We start from the raw sequence: 22,062 nt of genomic DNA on the forward strand, positions 1-22,062 counted from the left end.
ATTCCAATGAGACGAGCACAGATACATTTTAGGAGAATGGTTGGAAACTTCATTGCCATCTTGTGTGGGGCTAACTTGCAATGGCACTCTGCAGCTACAACTGTCAAGAGGCAGAGTAAACTCCAGCGCCTGAAAGTGAAGTCCGAGACTAGGAAACTAAATCCCAAAGACCATTTTTAGTTGGCAGTGGCACGGGTATACATGATTAAGAGCTAGGCCTTAAACTACGCTGCTAGAAAGTTCCAAATTAATACAATACTGTCCATTATTTTGTTTAAAGTAACATTTTATTACACATACAATAATCAAGGCATTGAAACTGGCATCAGTAGGAAACAGGAATACAGTAAAAAAAAAAAAAAAAAAAAAAAAAAAGAACAGTCCTACTATTACTGTTGTCATTGTGATACAAAACACTTTATCATTATCAAAAAGGACAACAAAAAACACTTGTGTGGAGAGTCTAAAGTACATGTTTACCAAACATCTCAACTGTTGTCATCAAGGCCACATATACAACAGGCAGTGCACATTTATCCTAACATGTAGCACTGGACAAGTTCCCTAAATAAATTCCATTGTTTCAGCAAACTAAAATGATTGCTCATCTGCATAAGGACTAAACAAGCAAGACTGTCCATAAATCTTGCATTCAGAAGCATACGATTATTTAATGGGAGTCTTTACAAGACTACAGCAACCGTGGTTCAAACTTACCCTTTCTTATGGTGTTTGTACTTCAACAGTTCGCTGCCAAGAGGTATAAACCTCTTTCTAACGGATAGCTGGGCTCTCTTGTTCCAGGGGCATCCAGGTAATTAATGTACTTACATTTTTACTTAGCAAAACAAACTACATTAGACATTCAATTCCCTGCCCTTGATGCCCTAAGACAGCTGCTAGCATATAGTGACAACACAGGCATATACACTGGGGCTGGCAGCAATAACAGGGCACTGGGCAGCATCAGTTCCGATGCCTTACACTTAGAAGTTTGTCATCCTGGGCATTATTAGACACAACCCAGGAACCTGTGGACAGGTTACAAGAAGGATGCAAACTTCTCATCCTTGGATCCAGAAACAGACTTGAGACCGTGATGAGCCGGTCTCCAAGGGCCAAGCTACTGTAAGAGTGTGAAAAGCAAAAACCATTGTAGCCTGCAAAGAGATCAAGGTAGACTCCAGTGACCTGGAAAATATGTGGACACACAGTCTACTTGTCAGATAGTTAGCATCACTAATGAATAAAACCACCACAAACATCTTGTAAGGAACTTAGTCATTTTGGTAACTACTCTTCAATAAATTTACTATGGGATCTCGAAATTCAGAAAATTTAATAAGATTGGAGCAGTGATTTGTGGAACAGTGATTTGTAGAGGAGTGGCATGTTGTACCTGTGAGGCATATCTAAGACCAAATTGCTTCTACGACTCTGGCAAACTCCATCAATCAGGAGGAACCATGAAAGGTCTAGCTGGTACATCTTTCAACACAGAAAGAAGCAATATCAATATGAAACAAAACTGTTCTGCACGAGGTAGGAATACTGGAGCTCGTCATTTTAAAAGGAGTCAAGCCTGGCTTTCACACCACCAACAATTTAGGATTCAACTTCAATTGAAAACAACAAATATGTGCCAAGGAGGAGTCCATGTGGGTTACAAAATCTCCTAAAGGCCTTTCTCAGGCATTCGCGTGCAGATATACCGCTAGAAAAGAAAAATCAGTGTGCCCCAATTAACAAAAAAATGATAAATAAGAAAAGGTGTGGCAAGCGACATGATGTGGAATCAAACAGAACATTTTGCCCAATTAGTGATTAGGAAAGGAATCCAGAGAGAACAGTTTCACAATATGGTACTTTCAATGCCATACAAAATCACCATCATTAAAAATAAATACATTTCAAAATGTTACAATTTTGGCCAACAAAAAAAAAATGGGGAAAAAACTGCAAACATTGCCATTCAACAACTTTGGAGATGATCCTGGAACAAAAACGTCGGTGATCCCACAAGTACGATTGTCCTGCCTGTTAATCTGAAGCGCTTTAATGCTCAGCTCCAGGGAGGATTTGTTTTGTTTCACTCAGGGGTGGGCTTACATAATTTGAGAAGTCATTCTTCTAGGGAACACCACCCTAGGAAGTGCTGAGCTGCATGGTGGACCAAAGAGATCAGCCGCACTGTAGCCGAGCTTTGCATCGCCTTAACGCCCATGTGATCCAGCAATGATACCAGCAGGGGCTTATGCAGTCATTTAGGCAAAACTTCAGCACATGCCAAGTGTGCTTAACTTTCTCCAAGACCATTATCCATAGCATTCACACAATTTCAAAGAGCACACATCAATTTTAAGTACAGGGCATGGCAGAGTTCCAACCTGCGATCAGACAAGGAAAAGCAGTGTTCAGTATCGGTGGCAGCGATAACCTCGAGGTCGGTAGTAAGGGGCCATAACTTCCCTTGACTTGAGAGGTCGCCTCATCACAAAATTGTCATTTGCTTGACGCCGTTCACGCAGGGGATATTCGGAGTGGTGTGGAAAGTTACCAAAGCCGTACATAGGGACGTTTGCATAGGTGTTGTAACTGGACATGGGATTCACATCCTCGAAATGGCGAAGACTGCCATTTGAACCTGCAAAATAAGAAAAACAAAGCGGAAGGCAAATTAATGTCCTTTATATGAGGTTGCGTGGGTTTCAAATAGGCTTATTTTGGGTAAAGTACAGATAGGACCGAGACAAACCCATTCTAAATCAAAGTACCATCTCAAATCGCTTTAAATAGTTATGAATTAATGATGTATTAGAGCTAGGTTCAACATTTTTCCACAGTTATGAATATAAAAATATATTATCTGGCATTCCTACTCTCCAAGAAACGCAACATCTTAAACTTACTTTCCTGTCTAGACTGGTCAGGCGTTACAGGGAAATCATATGGCCATACGGCAGGTCTAACATTGACATAAGTCGGTCAAAGCCTTGGAGCACCCTTAAGAACTTTGCAAATCAGAAGTTTTAGTTAAAACAATAAATTAGGACAAAAGTGGTTTGTGGGAAAGTTGGATTACTGCCGGGAACACTGGAAGGTAGCTACAAACAAAATCTGAAAGTTATGATGTAGCTACAATATCTGTGCCTTTAAATAATAATAATAATAGCCCACCCCCCAAAAAAGACAATAGAATCCTATTTCAGCAAGGTCATATATTCGTCCAAAGATTATTAGAAATAAGGATTCTTTCTTACTGATGACAACTGGACCTCAATTTACTACTAAAAGTGCTAAATATCAGATCCTACTGGATTCAGAGGTGAACGCAAAAACCCAATCTATTAAATTCAGATAAATGTTGGGCTTGATTAGAGGAAATTTGGGTAATTCATTTTAAATTTGTGACAAATTATCCATCTTCTGGGCAAATATTTTTTTTAATATATAGGCCACGTTTTGTATCCCTTATGGCTACATGGCCGGCGTTTCTTTAGCAGAGTTTGCTGGTGATGAGGGTTTGAGTCACTGGAGTGAGTGAGTGAGTGAGTGAGTGAGTGAGTGAGTGAGTGAGTGAGTGAGTGAGTGAGTGAGTGAGTGAGTGAGTGAGTGTGAGTGAGTGAGTGAGTGAGTGAGTGAGTGAGTGTGTGTGTGTGTGTGTGTGTGTGTGTGTGTGTGTGTGTGTGTGTGTGTGTGTGTGTGTGTGTGTGTGTGTGTGTGTGTGTGTGTGTGTGTGTGTGTGTGTGTGTGTGTGTGTGTGTGTGTGTGTGTGTGTGTGTGTGTGTGTGTGTGTGTGTGTGTGTGTGTGTGTGTGTGTGTGTGTGTGTGTGTGTGTGTGTGTGTGTGTGTGTGTGTGTGTGTGTGTGTGTGTGTGTGTGTGTGTGTGTGTGTGTGTGTGTGTGTGTGTGTGTGTGTGTGTGTGTGTTACTATCCTTGTGGGGACTTGAGTATGATAACACACTCACGCTGTGGGGACTTGATTGCACTGTGGGGACCTGAACCCAAGTCCCCACAAGGTAATGTCTTCCAAATGATTGGAAATGACTTCAAAAACATCTGTGCCAATTTTTACAACTTTTTCAAAAATTGCCTTGTGGGGACCTGTGTTTCACCAAGTGTGTTTATTTTCTTTGCTCGCTCTGCCCCTGTAGACAGGAGGTGGTACTGCAGCCTTAAACACACTTAGCATATTAAACACACTTCAGCAATTGGATCCTATTTAGCAACACAGAGGATAGTGATTTTAAACATCCATATTTATCAGAAAACAGAATATCTTAATACAATGACCTTTTTAATTGTATGCAACCTTTTTTCCAAAGTTATAAACCACACAAATAGAAGCATGTGGGTCATATTGCATTATTTCTTAATTATAATGAATTATATTCAGATAGTTTCATTAACAGTTATTTGCTGCGCAAAAATGTTTCTTTATCTAAGCTGCCATTTATTTCATTCTGTGATGTGAAATGAGAAGCTGCCTAAAATGTGATGAAAGCATATTTTCATTTGTAGTTGTAAACGAATTACAAAGCTGTAAGCATTTTTTCTTTTGTTTTGTGACAGTATAGTTTGCAAAAGTGCAATTTCAGGAACACATAAAACGATCTTTCTAATCCCATTTAAGTTTCATAGGAATAACCAAGAATTAATTCCAATTGGGTTCCTGTACATGCAGTTAAAATCGGCATTTTCAGGAATGAAGTGAAACCAGTCAGGCTGTTCGAGGCCAAGGTCAATTTGCATGTGAAAGCTTAGGAGCAGCTCGCTCAAGGTGCCATTGCTCTGTTCAAAATGAAAAGCCTGTCATCCCCTCCTCCCACGGCCTCAGGTTAAAGGGCACCCATCACCTTTGACTGCAAGGAGGCGGCTAACTCCTTAACTCCCTTAAGCATTTTCAGCCGTGTCCTGCTTCAGAACGAATAACTAGAGCATCAACCCAGTGGGTATTTCTCTGTTCTCACATGTTAACATTAAGCTATTGGAAAGTTATCCACTCTTAGGGAAGTCAATGAAACTCGGGGAACTGCATACTCATTTAGCTCATTATTTTTGTATTTATTTTTCAGTTTTATGGATCGCAAACTTGACCCGAAGGTACTAGAGTGCTTAAAATGAGCACCATTTACATTACAGATGGACACATTTGTCTTAGAGGCACAGGGAGATTAAGCGATTTGCCCAGAATTTTGAACCGTTGCAGAGACTCGAACAGGATTCAACCGTTCCAAAGTCAGCAGTTTTGGCCATGACAACAATTCATCTCACCATCAGATTATTCATTTTGTTGTATTAGCAGAATAAGATCAATAGGGAATATGTTGAATGGTCAATGCAGACGATTATTATTTTTGCAACTTGTGCTATTGTGTATTGCATATAACAACGCAATTCAAAGTTTGAAAACTTCTACCCTTCCCTGATATACCTGAAATACCTAAAAGGCCACGCCACCTTTGTTCCAGTGACAGATTAGGGCACCCACACACTAGAAGGTGTACATTTTTGTAAAATGAGTGAATAACAACATTTAGGGGGATATTTACAAACATTTTGCGCTGGTTTAGCGGCACCAAAGTGATCCTAACCAGTGCAAAATGTTGTTTTCCTATTTACTTTCCAGCGCAAAACTTGTTTTGTGTTGGAAAGCACCCTCTAAGTAGCGCAAAGCACTACATTGTACTACTTTGGGCCGAGTGGGCGTTCCATGGGTGGTACATGGGCGTTCCAGTGCAACCACCTATGCCTTTTGACGCAAAACCATATTTACAAAGATTTGTAAATATGGTTTTGCACCAAAAGTTAACACCTCTTCAAAGGAGGCACTAACAGGAGAAATGCTTTCATTTCTCTGTGCTTTTCTGACTTTGTATGCGTGCTGCACATTGCAGCAAGCATGCAAAGTGGGAAAAGCTAAGCATCCTGCCTAGCATAGTGTTTTGGACAGGTAGGGTACCCTTCCTGTACAAAACCTATGCTAGACTCACAGACACACCCTAGCCCTACAATGCTAAGGTGCGTGCATGGTGCACGGCAGCTGAAATCAGCGCCGACGCAAGGGAAAGGGGAAGAGTGCCATCTCTCTGAAGATATGGCACTCTCCTGCGCCCTCCCTGTCACACAAGGCAGCGCAGCCTCGCGGGGGGCTGCACTGCTTTGCACATTTTTTTTGTAAATCCCCCCCATAGTGACATATTCATTTCAGAAAGAAAATATGAGAACCAGATTTCTCTCTCAGCATACATCTTTAATCTGCTGCTATGATCTTGGGACAATGACCCGTACAGGATCTCAACTAAGTAGCAATTTTGAAACTTGCAAAGCACCTGATAATGCTCTGCTTTTCCTTGCGCCAGGAACAGTAGTTTCTTGGGTTGCTTTCACTATTTATGTGCCAGTGTCCATCTATACTAGGCTTTTCTGCCCATCACTTTCAGTAGTAACCATAAACATAAATTTAATGACACTGGCAAAAATTATGCAAATCCTGTATGTTGTACTACACACTTTTTTCAAAGTACACCATTTCTTATAGTGTTGCCAATGTAAGACTGGTTTATGCAGAAAATGAAGGCAGTCTAATATCTGAGGCATTAGAAGAGGTGAAAGAGTAGGAAAAACAGGTTTTGTCTGCATAAATGTCTTAGCAAACACAAACAAGCAGATCACATCCCTAAGGGAGGTGGGGTAAAGCAACAAAAGGAGAGGACCAAATTCAGAACCTTGATGGACACCAGCTGGTAGTTAGGGGGGTGGTGAGAGGATTTGATGGATTGCCAGTCCACAGACCAGCCAAATAGGTAGGAGAACCAGTTCAATGTCGAGCCTATGAAGCTTAGGGACCTTAGAATGTCAAGTAAGGTAGGTGGTTAATGGTGTCAAGTGTGGCAGAGAGTCCAGGACTATGATAGCAGTAGGATGATTTCATTAAGTTAGCTATGTGAATGAGGCTAATTTAAGTGGAGTGGAGGGCTCAGAATCCCATCTGGAAAACATGGAGCAAGTTGTAAAAATTGAAGGTGGTTGAAGACTAGACATTAGATTTTTGGGAAAAGGAGGGCAGAGGACACATTTGATGGGGATGCAGGGTTTGCTGTTTTTTTGTAAGGGCACCTCCATCACAGTTTTAAAGTATGAGGGGTAAGTACCAGATACGAAAGAGTGAGGAATATGGATGTCAGGATGTCAGACAGAATCATACTGTAGAAGTTCGAGCAGGAAGTTTTATGTTTGTGGATTACAAGGTTAAAAAGCTCACAAAGCGTTACTATATTTGAGTATCGGAGAAAGGTCCGGAGGTTTGTAAAGGCAAAGTCACAAAGTGCGCAAAGAGAAGTTAGTGAGGTTACGGTTTATCTGAAAGTGATTTTTGATGAGAAACTGGTTGCATAGTCTGATGCAGAGAGTAAAGATGCAGGAATAGCTGTTCTAGGAGGAGCAAGAAGGTCTTGGGTGTAAGTGCCTGTCTGATTTCGGAAGGAGACAGATTTATCATTGTTACGCATTCTAAATAGCTTGTCCAGTGTTTCTTAGTATGTATGTAGGTTTTGATTAGTCTTGTTCGCCTGCCATCTAGAGATGAGTGTTCTTTGTGCTGCCTTGCCTTACTTTTTTTCATGGCTTTTTAAATCCACAATGGATTTTGCATTTCGACTGTGCCAAATAAGTGATGCAAACCCCAAAACAATATCTTAGTTAATCTGGGCCTGGATATTGTATAAATCCATCTCTGAGATAAGCGTGTGGTGATGATGCAGTCATTTATTAATTACTGCATAAAAAATTGATTTTCACCCCTAAATGAAGGACACTCATAGGCAATGGATGAAGGACGTCTTTGGTTAAATGATAAGCCAATCAATTTAAAGAATATAAGGTTTAGAAGATCTTCAAGCCCGGTTCTGCATTTCATATTTGGTTTGTGCACAAAAATCGCTGGTTCTAAAAGTAAGACATGCTATTGCATACAGAAATACACTTTCACAGCTAAAAACGTACCACTGTTGCTGTTACCAGTCAGGTTTTTAATGAATCTTAAAAATGAAACAGTATAAATAGGGGTGTTTCAAATTCTAACCCAGCCCTTTCTACGCATAATAGTGAGTCGACAACCTCCCAGTTTTCGTGAATTAATTGAGACACAGTCAATGGACTAATTGGTACAGAACCTTCGGTCACACATTATTTCATTACCAGTCTACAATTAAAAGCAAGAGCCCATAAGTCAAAAACCCAAAATGTAGCCTTACTGTTGTTTGACACACACATATATGCACGGATATTTGGGTGAATGCTTCCTGTCCGTGATCAAGGCGGGAAATGCCGAAACATGTAGGACTAAGGGAAGCTTGATGTGCGGCAACACTCTGAATAAAGGTGCTTCTACTTAAAAGTGGGCCTCTTTTTCTTGCCTTCGTGAACCGAATTCTGCGGGCTTCTCCGTGCCCGTCCAAGAGGCCGCCCTGAAGGGTCTGGGGCTCCCCAAACGGGGGCTTGTGTTTTGGACTTAAATGAGGGAGCCTGATCCACCTACTGCAGCCAAACCTACTGAGGAGAAGCTACGATAGCGAAAACAACTGCAGTAGCGGAAGGGATTTGGTGGGGCTGACTTCCCCATCGATCGTGTTAAGTTTGGAGCTGCTTTTTCAGGTGATGGAACAATTTACAACATGTTACTAAATACCTGCGTGACTGTGTCTTCCACTTGGAGATATTTGACAAAGATGCAGCATTATGGCGAAAACATTTCGAACTTTCGTAAAAAATGCGAACACAGTGCTTTTTTTGAACTTACCAACATTTGTGCTGCATTATGGGAGATTGAGGCATCAGCAGTCACGTGCCCATGAATGTACTTATAATGCCTGCACGGATATTTGGGTGAATGCTTCCTGTCCGTGATCAAGGCGGGAAATGCCGAAACATGTAGGACTAAGGGAAGCTTGATGTGCGGCAACACTCTGAATAAAGGTGCTTCTACTTAAAAGTGGGCCTCTTTTTCTTGCCTTCGTGAACCGAATTCTGCGGGCTTCTCCGTGCCCATCCAAGAGGCCGCCCTGAAGGGTCTGGGGCTCCCCAAACGGGGGCTTGTGTTTTGGACTTAAATGAGGGAGCCTGATCCACCTACTGCAGCCAAACCTACTGAGTAGAAGCTACGATAGCGAAAACAACTGCAGTAGCGGAAGGGATTTGGTGGGGCTGGCTTCCCCATCGATCGTTTTAAGTTTGGAGCTGCTTTTTCAGGTGATGGAACAATTTACAACATGTTACTAAATACCTGCGTGACTGTGTCTTCCACTTGGAGATATTTGACAAAGATGCAGCATTATGGCGAAAACATTTCGAACTTTCGTAAAAAATGCGAACACAGTGCTTTTTTTTAACTTACCAACATTTGTGCTGCATTATGGGAGATTGAGGCATCAGCAGTCACGTGCCCATGAATGTACTTATAATGCCTGCACGGATATTTGGGTGAATGCTTCCTGTCCGTGATCAAGGCGGGAAATGCCGAAACATGTAGGACTAAGGGAAGCTTGATGTGCGGCAACACTCTGAATAAAGGTGCTTCTACTTAAAAGTGGGCCTCTTTTTCTTGCCTTCGTGAACCGAATTCTGCGGGCTTCTCCGTGCCCGTCCAAGAGGCCGCCCTGAAGGGTCTGGGGCTCCCCAAACGGGGGCTTGTGTTTTGGACTTAAATGAGGGAGCCTGATCCACCTACTGCAGCCAAACCTACTGAGGAGAAGCTACGATAGCGAAAACAACTGCAGTAGCGGAAGGGATTTGGTGGGGCTGACTTCCCCATCGATCGTTTTAAGTTTGGAGCTGCTTTTTCAGGTGATGGAACAATTTACAACATGTTACTAAATACCTGCGTGACTGTGTCTTCCACTTGGAGATATTTGACAAAGATGCAGCATTATGGCGAAAACATCTCGAACTTTCGTAAAAAATGCGAACACAGTGCTTTTTTTGAACTTACCAACATTTGTGCTGCATTATGGGAGATTGAGGCATCAGCAGTCACGTGCCCATGAATGTACTTATAATGCCTGCACGGATATTTGGGTGAATGCTTCCTGTCCGTGATCAAGGCGGGAAATGCCGAAACATGTAGGACTAAGGGAAGCTTGATGTGCGGCAACACTCTGAATAAAGGTGCTTCTACTTAAAAGTGGGCCTCTTTTTGGTATATATATATACACCCAAGTGTAGTCTTTAGCACCTCCGCTCTCGCGAGTGAAATAGACCACGCAACTCCAACGAAAAGATTCTTGGCAATAGATTTTAATTCAGTAGAGCCACCAGATCCGACGCGTTTCGGCCATCCGCCCTTGTTCACAGATCGTCAGACAAATCAGTCTCCACAACTTAAATACATTTTTTTTGCGGTAGTATTCCGCATTTTTTTCAAACACCCCACGTGATCATAGAGATGGAGGACACACTACAATGCATAGGTATAGCAGTCTGTGTTTAAATTTTTCTAAACCCTCCGATAGTGTATTCAAATTTCATAAGAATTAGTAAAACTTCATGTACAATGCAAACGGTTCAAAAATAAATGTAACCCACTAAGTACAATGACATAAAATACAATGTATATTCTATATTGTATAAAAAACGGGGGATTATGTCCATGAAATCTAGACAGTTTTAAAGGTGATCTCAGGCCCAATGGAAATGACTAAGAATGACTGAATTATCTGCATGAATGCAAATAGCCTATTTCTTAAAAAACAAATGTATAGAAACTTGATCATAGTTTGCTTAAAAAACATAGTATATGTACATGTCGCATGCGAAGATAAGTGCAAATAAGCAGTTCACACGAATGTGCAAATTTTCGCAATAAAGTGCCAATAATATTGTGCAAAATATGCAATACATGTAAACAATAAATCTCTGTGCAAAATTAGGCAATAATAGACTTGTATACTCGTATTGTTGTAAAAGCAATTATATAAACTCTGTAATCTATCCATCTAAATGCAAGGCTTATAAAATCAGTCATAATAGAAATGCCAAAACCATAAAATCTAGGCAAATGAGATCAATTAAATGGAATATTCATAGTTATACTCAACCCATGGATATAATCTAAAAACATATCCAAAATAGAGTATATAATGAGTGGGAACCTCACAATTGATATAAAGAAAATTGAAATAGAGGGTTAACCTAAAATAAAGAAAAAGTATACAAAAAACTAATTATACCCAATTGTCTATGTCCGCAATATAAAGTGCCCAAAAGATTTATATGAAAAGCTACTAATAAAAAGTGACAGAAAAAATGTAAAGAAAGTGTAATTATGTGATATTTAGAGAAAAAGGAAGATCTTTCTTTCAGAAACTTATGAGTAAAAGAGACAAGCGAACTGGAAACTCATATTATTATTATTATTATTATATCCAAAAAAAACAAAAAGGCAATATAGTAATTTATAAGAAAACATGAAGGTCCTCAGTAGTGTTCAAACCATTAGGGAAACGACTGTCTAATTCTAAAATAAACTGTGATTCAAGTCTTCTAAGCATTTTGTCCCTATCACTGCCCCTACGTGGTTTGGGTACTGAGGCGATGACATAGTAGCTCAGGCACTGCAAATTGTTGTTATGAATAGCCTTAAAATGCCTGGCCACGCGATACGCACCATCATTGTTAACAATGGCACGCAGATGCTGAAGGATCCTGACATGCACCTGTAGCCTCGTACTTCCAACATATCTGAGGCCACAGGTGCATGTCAGGACATAAACAGCGAATTCTGTCTTACAGTTGTATGACCCCTTGATGTTAGTCATATTGGGGTTAAACGGGGTGGAATATTTAGTGGTGTTCACCCCAAATTTACAAGCTCTGCAGCTAGAACCACGCTTAAATCCCAGCTGGGACGTTAGCCAATTGTCTTTGTTGCTGAGCTCTGGAAATTCCCTGCTAATCTGGGTTCTGAGACAGGGTCCCTTTCTGTAAATAATGGTAGGTCCATCTGGTAATCTGGGTGACAAAACCAAATCTGTTTTCAAAATAGGCCATCGCTGCTTGATAATAGACCTGATTTTTCTTTCCTGTCTATTAAAAGTCATGATCAATCTGGGAGTTGAATCATTGGAATTAGAGACAGAATCAGTATCTGTGATATCTGTGGGGGCCAAAAGTGATTCACGGGTTCTAGCCTGGGTCTTTTGAACTGCGTGTTTCAAAACTGACTCGTTATAACCCCTTTGTCGAAATCTATATAAGGCTTCATTAGTACACACAGCTAAATCCTCATCTGTGCTACAAATACGTTTTAACCGAAGAAGCTCTCCAAAGGGAATATTATTGACAATGTGCCTTGGGTGAGCACTGCTGGCGTGTAAGATGATATTGCCAGCAGTGCTCTTCCTGTGTAACTTAGTGGCAAGGTGTGCATTGTGTACAAATATCTTTACATCAAGAAACTCTGCCTCAAATTTGTTAATAGCAGACGTAAACTTAAGGTTTTCTTGATTAATATTGATGGAACTGATAAAATCATTGGCACTGGCCTCATCACCCCTCCACAAGATAACAACATCGTCAATATAACGCATCCAATGCACCACATGTTTGTCCAAAATGGCCGCATAGGTGCGCTTAAGGACCTGCTCCTCCCACCAGCCTACGTGAAGACACGCATAGCTGGCGAGAAGCAGGCCCCCATTGCAACACCACGTTTTTGTAGGTAAATATCACCACCAAACAAAAAGAAATTGTTATTGAGACACCATGTAGTCAGTTCAACAATCATTTTGTTATGATTATAGCAATTGATGGACCTCTTTCCCAAAAAGTGTTCCAAAGGATTTAGACCAGTTTCATGCACGATGCTCGTATAGAGCGATTCGATGTCTAAGGTAATAAATAAAAACTCCTCATTCCATGGAACATCCTTGATTTTACTGAGAAAGTCTCCAGTGTCTTTAATATATGTAGGCAGGCCCTTAACAAGATCTTGCAGAAAATAGTCAATATATTCTGTGATGTGCTCTGCAACTCCAAAAATTGCTGATATGATTGGTCGACCCGGTACAGGAACAATGTTTTTGTGCACCTTAGGCAAAAGGTAAAGCTTTGGTAAAACCGGAAATTCTACATGAAGATATTCGAATTCCTGCTTGGACAGCATACCTTCTCTTTTCCATTTATGTAGTAACTTTTTCAAAGAGTCTTTTGCCTCGTTGTAACTTTTTATAGTGGTTTTAGTATAGCATGAGCAATCATTAAGTTGATGCATTGCTTCCTTAATGTAGTCACTTTGAGGCCATATTACTACATTCCCACCTTTGTCTGCGGTGGTGACAATTATTTTATGGTCCTTGCTGAGTTTATCAACCAAAGATGCATAATCCTGTTCATTTTTACTTTTGTACCGTTTTCTGTGTTTGACCTTGTGATATAGTTGCTTTAGATCTTCCACAATAACATCATGCAATATGTATCAATTGAGTTTTTCGGCATACTAGGTATGAAGCTCAATTTGGGTTTGAATGGGCTGATATTAGTACCCATTTGATCAATAGACGCAGCCCTGAGTTCTTCTTGGGTCGATACCGGATCTGCATTGGGCATGTCATGTTGTGCCAATTGATGTAGCATAAGGAAAGTTCTTGTATCTCTTGCTGGTATAGTAAGATTCGTTGAAGTAGTCACAATATCTTTTTTTGGAGCATTAGCTTTGAGACCATCTTTGATGTTGAAAAATTTCATTAATTTGAGTTTTCGTATGTAGCAGAAAACATCCACTCTGGTCTTGGTGTAGGAAAAATCAGAGACTGGACAGTATGTAAGACCAAGGCTGAGTAATTGTATTTCCGCCTCAGTGAGTGTGGTCATAGATAGATTTATAATAGCATTGTCCTTTACCGATTTTTGCGCCAATATTGCCGTTTTGACTTTTTGGGTGATTTTGTGTTTTTTGCGGCGCTCCCTTCTCCTTTTGTTGCATCTTGACCTTTTTTCTCTTGCCGTTGAACTCGCGGTCTTAGTGTCCGCAGCCGGTCCGACACTAAAAAATCAACCTTTTCCCTAGATCAAGAATTCTTGGGCTTACTCCCACTGCCCCAGACATACCATCATCCGACATTGAACCACTAGTCAGTGATTCAATATCGCTCGTCTCCAATCTTGAATCTGTATTAGTCGATGTTGAGGCTCCCAATTGTTTGGGTGGATTGATTTGCTGAGTTTGTTGAGCAAATTTAGATTTCTTGGCAGTTTCAAATTTGCGAGCAAACGTGAAGATACGCCCCTGAGCATAATCTTCTTTGTCGCGGGCGAATTTGAATATTTTCCGTGCCTTGATCTTTTCCTCCTGGATCGTGAGTCTTTCTTGAATTTCCTTACGAGTTTTGGCAATAAAATCATTTGGTTCAAACTGGGCCAAAAGTTCATTAATGTCATTGATTTCTTTCATGAGCACATCCCTATCAATGACTGCATATTCCACAAGAAGCTGAATTAATTTGGTGGAAGATTCAGATTTGTTTGGCCCCATCTTTTTAACATATCCGGATTTGGATTCTCGTAGCTCGGCGCTAGGAGTATGCGGAGTCCACGTGGGACACGTCCTTCCTCAACGTATTTACTTAGTGATTTATGCTCCCACCATTTCGTGAGTTCTTGTCGCATACATTTCTCAAGGCGATTTAATGCAGTACGTATTTTTGCATCATCGGTGTTGTCACTGACATTTTGTATGGTTTTGTTTGCTCCTGTGTTGGTTACCAGCCTGGGAAGATTTGAATGGAGTGCATCCACCGCTGCATCTCTGTCTCGTAAAGTTTCTGCTGACATGTTTGTGGTGTGCTCTATAATTTGAAATGTAAGGCGCGGTTTAGACTCGAACAAACTATGCTTCCAGAGTCTTCCCGCTCATGTCTTTTTCTCCTCCCCACCACACTGAAAGGGACAAATTCAGCCATATAACCGACTTTGAGCCTCACATTTTAATGCTGGAGACCAAAGCAATAACTGATGTGTCTGACTTCCTCCACCTCTGACTCGAACTCAATAGAGTGTTTCTGTAGCAACTTGAATTTAATGAGGCTTGTGAATGCTGCAGGGACTCCATCTTGCACATATATGGCCCTGGGGATGAAAGCATTACACTCCTCTACTGGATAGCCGCCAGAATGATACCTCCAAATTGAACCGCTCCATTACAAACCCATGAAGACACCCACTGCACACATCAGTCAAGATAGCAGGGGCCTTTGCGGACTATTGCAATTGGTTATATGACCACCAGCCAAGGTCCACCTGGGATCAAGCCAGCCGCCTCCTTGACAGACTACTACGTCCTCAGCTCACAAAGCCTCAGTGGAAAGAACCGGACTTCCCTCTTACAGAGGATGAAATATTTTCCACAATGCGTGGTGAAAAGCCGGAAGACCCCTGATGTGATTTTCTCTTGAGTGCTGCTTTAAATTCAGAGTCATTTGTGCCCCACGCTTGCTCCAGTTCTATACCAAAACGGCGTTAAGGGGCTCCTTCCATAACCTTGACGTAGCTTCTATAGTGGTACTTCCCAAAGCTGGACACCCAGAAAACTGTTGTTCCTCTTACAACCCTGTTTTCCTGATAAACACAGACATAAACATTTTTGCCAAAGCATTAGCAAATAGGCTTCAGCGAATTCTCTGTACCCTAATAGACCTGGCCAAAGTGGCTTTATACCCAACCGCAGTACCCACCACTGCATTAGGCACATCCACTACGACACTCTATAGTGTGAATGCCACTCCAGTGTACGCCCATCTATTCTATGCTACTCCACTCTACACTATTCCACTCTACAGCACTACACTGTATGCTACTCTACGCAATACAACTCTACTGCACATCATTCAAGTCCAAACCTCTATACTATACACTATTCCACTCTATGCCACTATGCTGTATGCCAATCCACTGTATGCCACTCCACTGTACGCCACTCCAGTGTATGCTCTTACACTGTATGCCACTACACTGTACCTCACTCCAGTTTACACCACTCCACAGTATGCCACTCCACTCTATGCTATTTCACTCTATGCCACTCCACTCTAACCCACTCCAGTGTATGATATTCTACTGTATGCCACACCACTATACACCACTACACTCTATGCTATTACAATGTACACCACTATATTCTACCTCACTCCGCTCTATGCCACTCCATTCTATAACACTACACTATGCCACTGTACTGTATGCTATTCCACTCTATGCCCTTCCATTGTACACCAGTACACTCAACGCTATTCCATTGTATGCCGCTAGGATTTTCTTCTCTTAACACCATTTCATGTGAACAGAACATCCACCAATTTGTGGTGAAAGTGGTATATTTTCATTGATGCAATCTAATTTTCTAGAGAGTTAGCTCCATCATTGGAATATTTTGATAGATATAGCTCTGCTGCCGAAATCTCCAGTGAAAATCAGCCCGTAAAGAATGATTTAGTGTTGGGTAATTACAAAAAATACTTTGATTTATGGAGTACGTGGCAAAATGGCAGTCCGCAGACGGAATTTCCATCTTCATAAGGGTTCATAGAAAATCCACCATATGGTTAGTGCGGATTGTCCAGCATTACATTTTCCTTCCCTCATTCATTCTGTTCATTGAAAATTCTGCTGTTGTATTGGGTTCTGAATTAGCTGTTCATTCACCAACCAACAGCAGCTCTTAGTATGCACAATTGTGACAGATAATGAACCAAGATTCAAGGAGATTAAGGGCCATATTCAGACATGCATGTGCATTCAAAATCTGCCTATTAAAGAAGGAAGGCCTATATCTGCAGGTTGAGAATTCCCACTTTGTGGAAATTCCAGAAGAAGAGTTACCATGCCCATCGATCCCTAAGGCAGGGATAATGCTGCTGGCAGATACCCCTAATATCAGACAATATCCCAACTAAGCACTGAGGAGCTTTATTATGAGCCCCTTGCGGAACTTGTATGCTGCCGGTCCTTCACTTTGTTGACGCAATGACGGAATAAATAATGCACCACATTGCGCCATCATTACAAAGTGATGCATCTAGGCAGATTTGTAAACTCCTGCGTTACATTATACCTTCGTCAGGTATAATGTATGCAGGGTGGGCGTTCCGTCACTAGAAAGCCACATAGAAGTGGTGCAGTGAAGTCTATCAGATTTCACTGCATTACTTCTAGGACCTCACTGCGTCAAAACCTTACAACTGCTTCAGAGCAGGCATGATGGTGACGAGAGTGCACAGGCCTCCGCTATGCATTGCTGGAGTTACATCATGCTTATGACGCAACTCCAGCAATACGTGGGTCTTACGTTGACAGATATGTCGGATTCAGGACGTATCGGGCAATCCTCGCATCATGGAGTGCTGTACAGTAAATACAGCACATCCATGGTGTCGCAAGGAGGGCGCACTGAAAAGTGTTGCATAGCTGTTGTCACGCAGTGATGCAACGCTTTTCATAAATGAGGCCCTTACTATTTTCTCTGTCATAAATTAGTAGAATTTCTGTTACTGACCAATACTCAAAAAGGCCTTTAAGGATTTGTTCATATTTGCACAATTTGAACTGGAGAAGCAGGCAAGCAACACAAACTAAGTAAACTATTTTTTTTATTTTAGCTCACCATTTTAAAAAAGAGGCAGCACAAAACATTGCAGAAAAATCACATAAAAGCACATTAAACATTTTAGCGAAGGAAGCGTTCCTGGGAAATGCAACAATGAATACTTAAATAATGAATTTGATTGAATTTCATAAGCCACAGACAAAATAATGATTGGATTGTCTACGAAAAATAACAGACATTTTTGCGGCGTAAGTATTCCTTAACATAAATTACATATATGGCATTGACCGTATATCGCGGTAAATATAAACTATTTCTGTTCTTAGCTGTGAACTCCAGCTCCGTTTAAACTGCCAGGTAAATTCGGCCTACTGTTCTCAAGCAAGGGGGAGTAAAGGGAGTGAAGAACTTCCTTCAGCCAGTGAAAGATGTGCAAATGCCCATTCCTGCATAACAAAGGGCGCCTTGACGAGCGGTGCTGCTAACACCCTCAGTCAGTGACTGTCCCAGACGGGAGGATGGGCGAGCTGCATCAGAATACACACCTCGGTAAAGGAAGAGCGCCAGCAGCAGCTGCAGGTGTGACGGGCCTGTAAATTCCACAGCAACCAGAATGAACAAGAGACACATGAAAATATGATTTTTCATTTTACAGACACCTGCTCGTAATTCAATGGGAGCTGAGCACTCTGTATATTTTCTTATCAGACCAATTTGTCTGCACAAACGAAGGAAGTAAATTAAAATAATTAGCTTTGTTTTGTTTAGATTCTCCTTGAACATTTCAAAATCATTACAAAGTTAGCATTTACGTTTTTTTTTATATGTAAGTGACACCGGCTTAGTTTCTGAAAATTATCAATCTGCTGAGGATTTGTTCTATTTTAAGATGTTATTGACCCTTTATTTGCTGGAACATGTTTCCCGTTTTTGCTTGTAACAGTGTAGGTGCACTTATTTTTCCTCAACATACTTTGACCCAGGGCAAGACAGAGAAAAAAACAAAAGGGGGAAGAAAATGGAAGAGAAAGATGGAAAACCGGTGTCAAAAGGAGGAATCAGGGATCAAAAAGAATCTGTAAGAGTAAGATTAAAACGGCAGGGAGTGTGGGACGTGGTGGAATCAAGACTATGCAGCCTTAGTATTCCAACACCCCGACCTAGATAGTGCGGGCTGTGGCTTCTGAGCAAAACTTTGGGTACAACACTTAGGGGCAAATTTACTAACATTGTGCATTGGGTTTGCATCACAAAAGTGACGCAACCCCATACAAAATGTTTTCTTCATTATTTACTTTCCAGACCAAAAATTGTTTTCCACTAGGTATTGACTAAAAGTAACGCAAAGTAGCGCAAAGCACTGCTTTGCATTACTTAGTGTCAATGGTCGTTCACATGCAGCCACCCCTACGCTTTTTGATGCAAAACTCTATTTATCAAAACGTGAGACAGGGCTGTGTGGAAAAATAAATGCCATATGAAAGCAGGTGTTAAAAGGAGAAATGGTTTCATTTCTCTTTTCTTTTCCAACAGTGCTTGTGTGCTGTGCTGCACTGTACTGCACATATACAAAGTAGGAAAAGTTTTAAAACTTGTGTAAGAATAGTATTTTGTACTGGAAGGGCACCTTCCCAGTACAAACCCTATGCTAGACTCCTGCACAAACCCTTTCACTATGGCACAAAGGTGTGTGCGTGGCACACAGCAGCAAAGTTCTGCGCAGGTGGTAGAAAGAGGGAAAGAGAGTGCCATATATCTGTAGACATGGCTCTCTCCTGCTACCTCCCTGTCATGCAACGCGGTACAGCATTTTGGGCAGCTGCATTGGGTGACACTTTTGTAAATCTACCCCTTATTATTCCCAAATTTAGGGCCAGATGTATGTAGTGTGTGGTTTTGCAATTACCAAATAGCGAATTTTTATGATTTGCTATTTGGAAATCACAAACACCTATGTACCAATGTGTGTTTAACGCATTTTGCAATTCCCAGTGGGTCGCAAATCAACCTACCTCATGAATATTAATGATGTAGGTCGCAATTTGCGACCTATTAGGATTCGCAAAAATGATAAGGATGGATGGCCATGCTGGATTCAGCAGACTACCATGTCCGTGATTGCTTTTATATAATGTAATATTTTTGTTTGTAAATGCAGCCCATCTTTCTTGAAGGAAAACAGGTCCATTTGAAGAAGAAAAATGAAAAATGTTCATTCAATTTTTTAAGACCAGGTTGTGGCCCCTGTGTTTGTGTCTTCAACTTTTTGTGCCTCTCTCCCTGCTCGCTGGTTGTTTTAATACCGGTTGCATGCCCAGTTTTCCCGCCTGCCGCTGCTGCTCCTGCGGCCCCTGCCAGTTTTCCAGCTCCCGCCTCCCAGCTGTGCTTTCCTCCCCCGTCCCCTATTTAACAGAGATATTTCTCCTTGTCGTGCCGCCCCAGGAAAGGCATAATGTTTTGGTGCATTCCCAGGTTTAGCAGTTTTGGTAAATCTGGTGATGCATCAAAAACCATGGGAGTTGCATGGGAACATCCATGCAACGCCTTCCCAGAGCAGAGTAACGCAATGCAGCAATTCGCAATTTGCATTACTCCAGGTTTTTGGAACCACTTAGGGCCATGACTTAGAAGTTTGTGTCATGCATGTACCATGTTGCGTGGTGCAAACACAATGCAAGCCTCTCATCAATGTGCCCCATTTGCTTTTAACAGTGCCTTCTGTGCCAGACAGAATGTGTAGGAAGGTGTCCCTTCCTGCACATAAACAATCCTAAAATGCCATTTTGTCACTTTTATGTGCGCTGCTTCATGTAGTACACATAAAAGTCACACAATTACATTATTTTACAGATTGTTTATGTACAAGAAGGGGGACCTTCCTGTAGATAAGAATCCATGGCTGTTTGCTTTGTCCATGTGTGCTGCACAAGGCAGCACACATGGAAAATGCAAAAATGAAGAGAAATAATGCATTTCTTCTCCTTGTTTTGCCAAAGACCAGGTCTTTCCTAGTATTCATTTTGGCACTGCCGCCTATGTATGCTGCCCTTGTACATAGGGGGCAGCGTCAAAATCAATGGGTGTTGTGGTGGAACGCCCCCCAACACCCACTGCCCAACCCTTTCACGCTAAAAATAGCATGAAAGGAGGCCTTATTTACCAGGCAGCTTTAAGCCACATTAAGTGGCTTAATGCTGCCTGGTAAATAAGGCTAAGCCCCTAACGCCACCACAACGTCAGAAAAAGTGATATTGTGGTGGCGATAGGGGCTTGTACATATGACCCTCTGTCTGTTATCATTCTGAAAATTCACTAATAGTCAGTAATACTGTCCAATCGTTGGGTGGAATCCACAGTGAGAGGTATTATTTTATAACTGGTATTGGTTGCAGTAGACTTTCAATGGTGATCCTACTGGGTTCTCAATGATCTAGCTCAGTTTGGAATAACATGGTATGAGCCGATAATTACTGGGGACTTTTGGATCTAAGTTGGGTTTTATTATCAATGATGGGAGTGTTTATCACAAAATAAAAGGCTATAGATAACCTAAGTTGCAGAGTTAATAGAATAGGGTCACGGGGAAGTTCTGTAGGTCTGTTTTTAAACAGGTGATCATGTTCTCTATGTGGCTAGATTTCAAATCAAAAGGTGGTAAAGTGGTGTAACACTTGGTATTTCTTATTATGATAGGCAATCTAAAATCCTGTGCTTTAGAAGTGTGTGGTCAATGCTAACATTACTTGACTTTGAAGTGAAATACAAAGACAGGATGAACTTCCAACCACTATCTAAAGAACACTATCCAAAAATACATTGGAATACTGTGCCAAAGAAACAAATGACTAATTCCTGACTCAGAAGTTCCTAACTGTAGCCTTTCTGGATTTTAAATGTACTGGTTTTCATTAACACTATTTTGATTTTATTACTCTCCTACTGGCTAGTTAGTTATGTGTAAAATTCAGACTTGGATCTCTTTAACCGCATGCGCGCTAGCGGTTTTCCCGCTGCGCGCTGCGATTCGCAAAAACCCTCGTTACGTGACAAGGTCAGCTCGTCACACGCGCAGCGCAGGTAACGCCCATGACGAGCTGACCTTGTCACGCGCGTCGAAGGGGTTAACTGTGGTTTTTTTTTAAATGGTAGAACATGTACCACCTGTCCAGCGCTATGCCGGCATGTAATTTGCCAGATGAAAGAATGGCTCATCTTCTATTCTTTTGTGCAGCATATAAAAAATCCCAGGAGGAAGGGGATAGTATGGATTTGCCATTCCATGGGGGAAACACAACAAGCAGAGGCATTAAGGCTATTGAGATAAGACAATAGTGAAGCCATTGTATACAGTCTGTCAAAGTATCTCCAAATGGTTTGATGCATAAGGAGAAAGATCATTGACAGGTTGGCTGTTCAAGAATCATGTTAAAAACACATAAAAAATGGTCCACCAGGTAATGGGAATATAG

At 41.3% G+C, this 22,062-nt stretch overlaps 1 protein-coding gene across 2 annotated transcripts in view; it reads right to left on the reverse strand.

Moving 5' to 3' along the window:
* Nucleotides 1-317: 317 nt before the first annotated feature.
* The window catches only part of LOC144819236 (PC-esterase domain-containing protein 1A-like), a 359,196-nt gene continuing 337,451 nt past the window's right edge, over nt 318-22,062 (reverse strand). For both annotated transcript variants that reach the window (XM_078677207.1, XM_078677208.1), the window contains one exon: nt 318-2,644. In XM_078677207.1, coding sequence (XP_078533333.1) covers nt 2,415-2,644 — 230 coding nt within the window. In that variant the 3' untranslated portion in view covers nt 318-2,414. The remainder of the gene's footprint in view (nt 2,645-22,062) is intronic.

Source organism: Lissotriton helveticus, chromosome 2_1 (genome assembly GCF_964261635.1).
Source record: "Lissotriton helveticus chromosome 2_1, aLisHel1.1, whole genome shotgun sequence".
Taxonomy (NCBI): domain Eukaryota; kingdom Metazoa; phylum Chordata; class Amphibia; order Caudata; family Salamandridae; genus Lissotriton; species Lissotriton helveticus.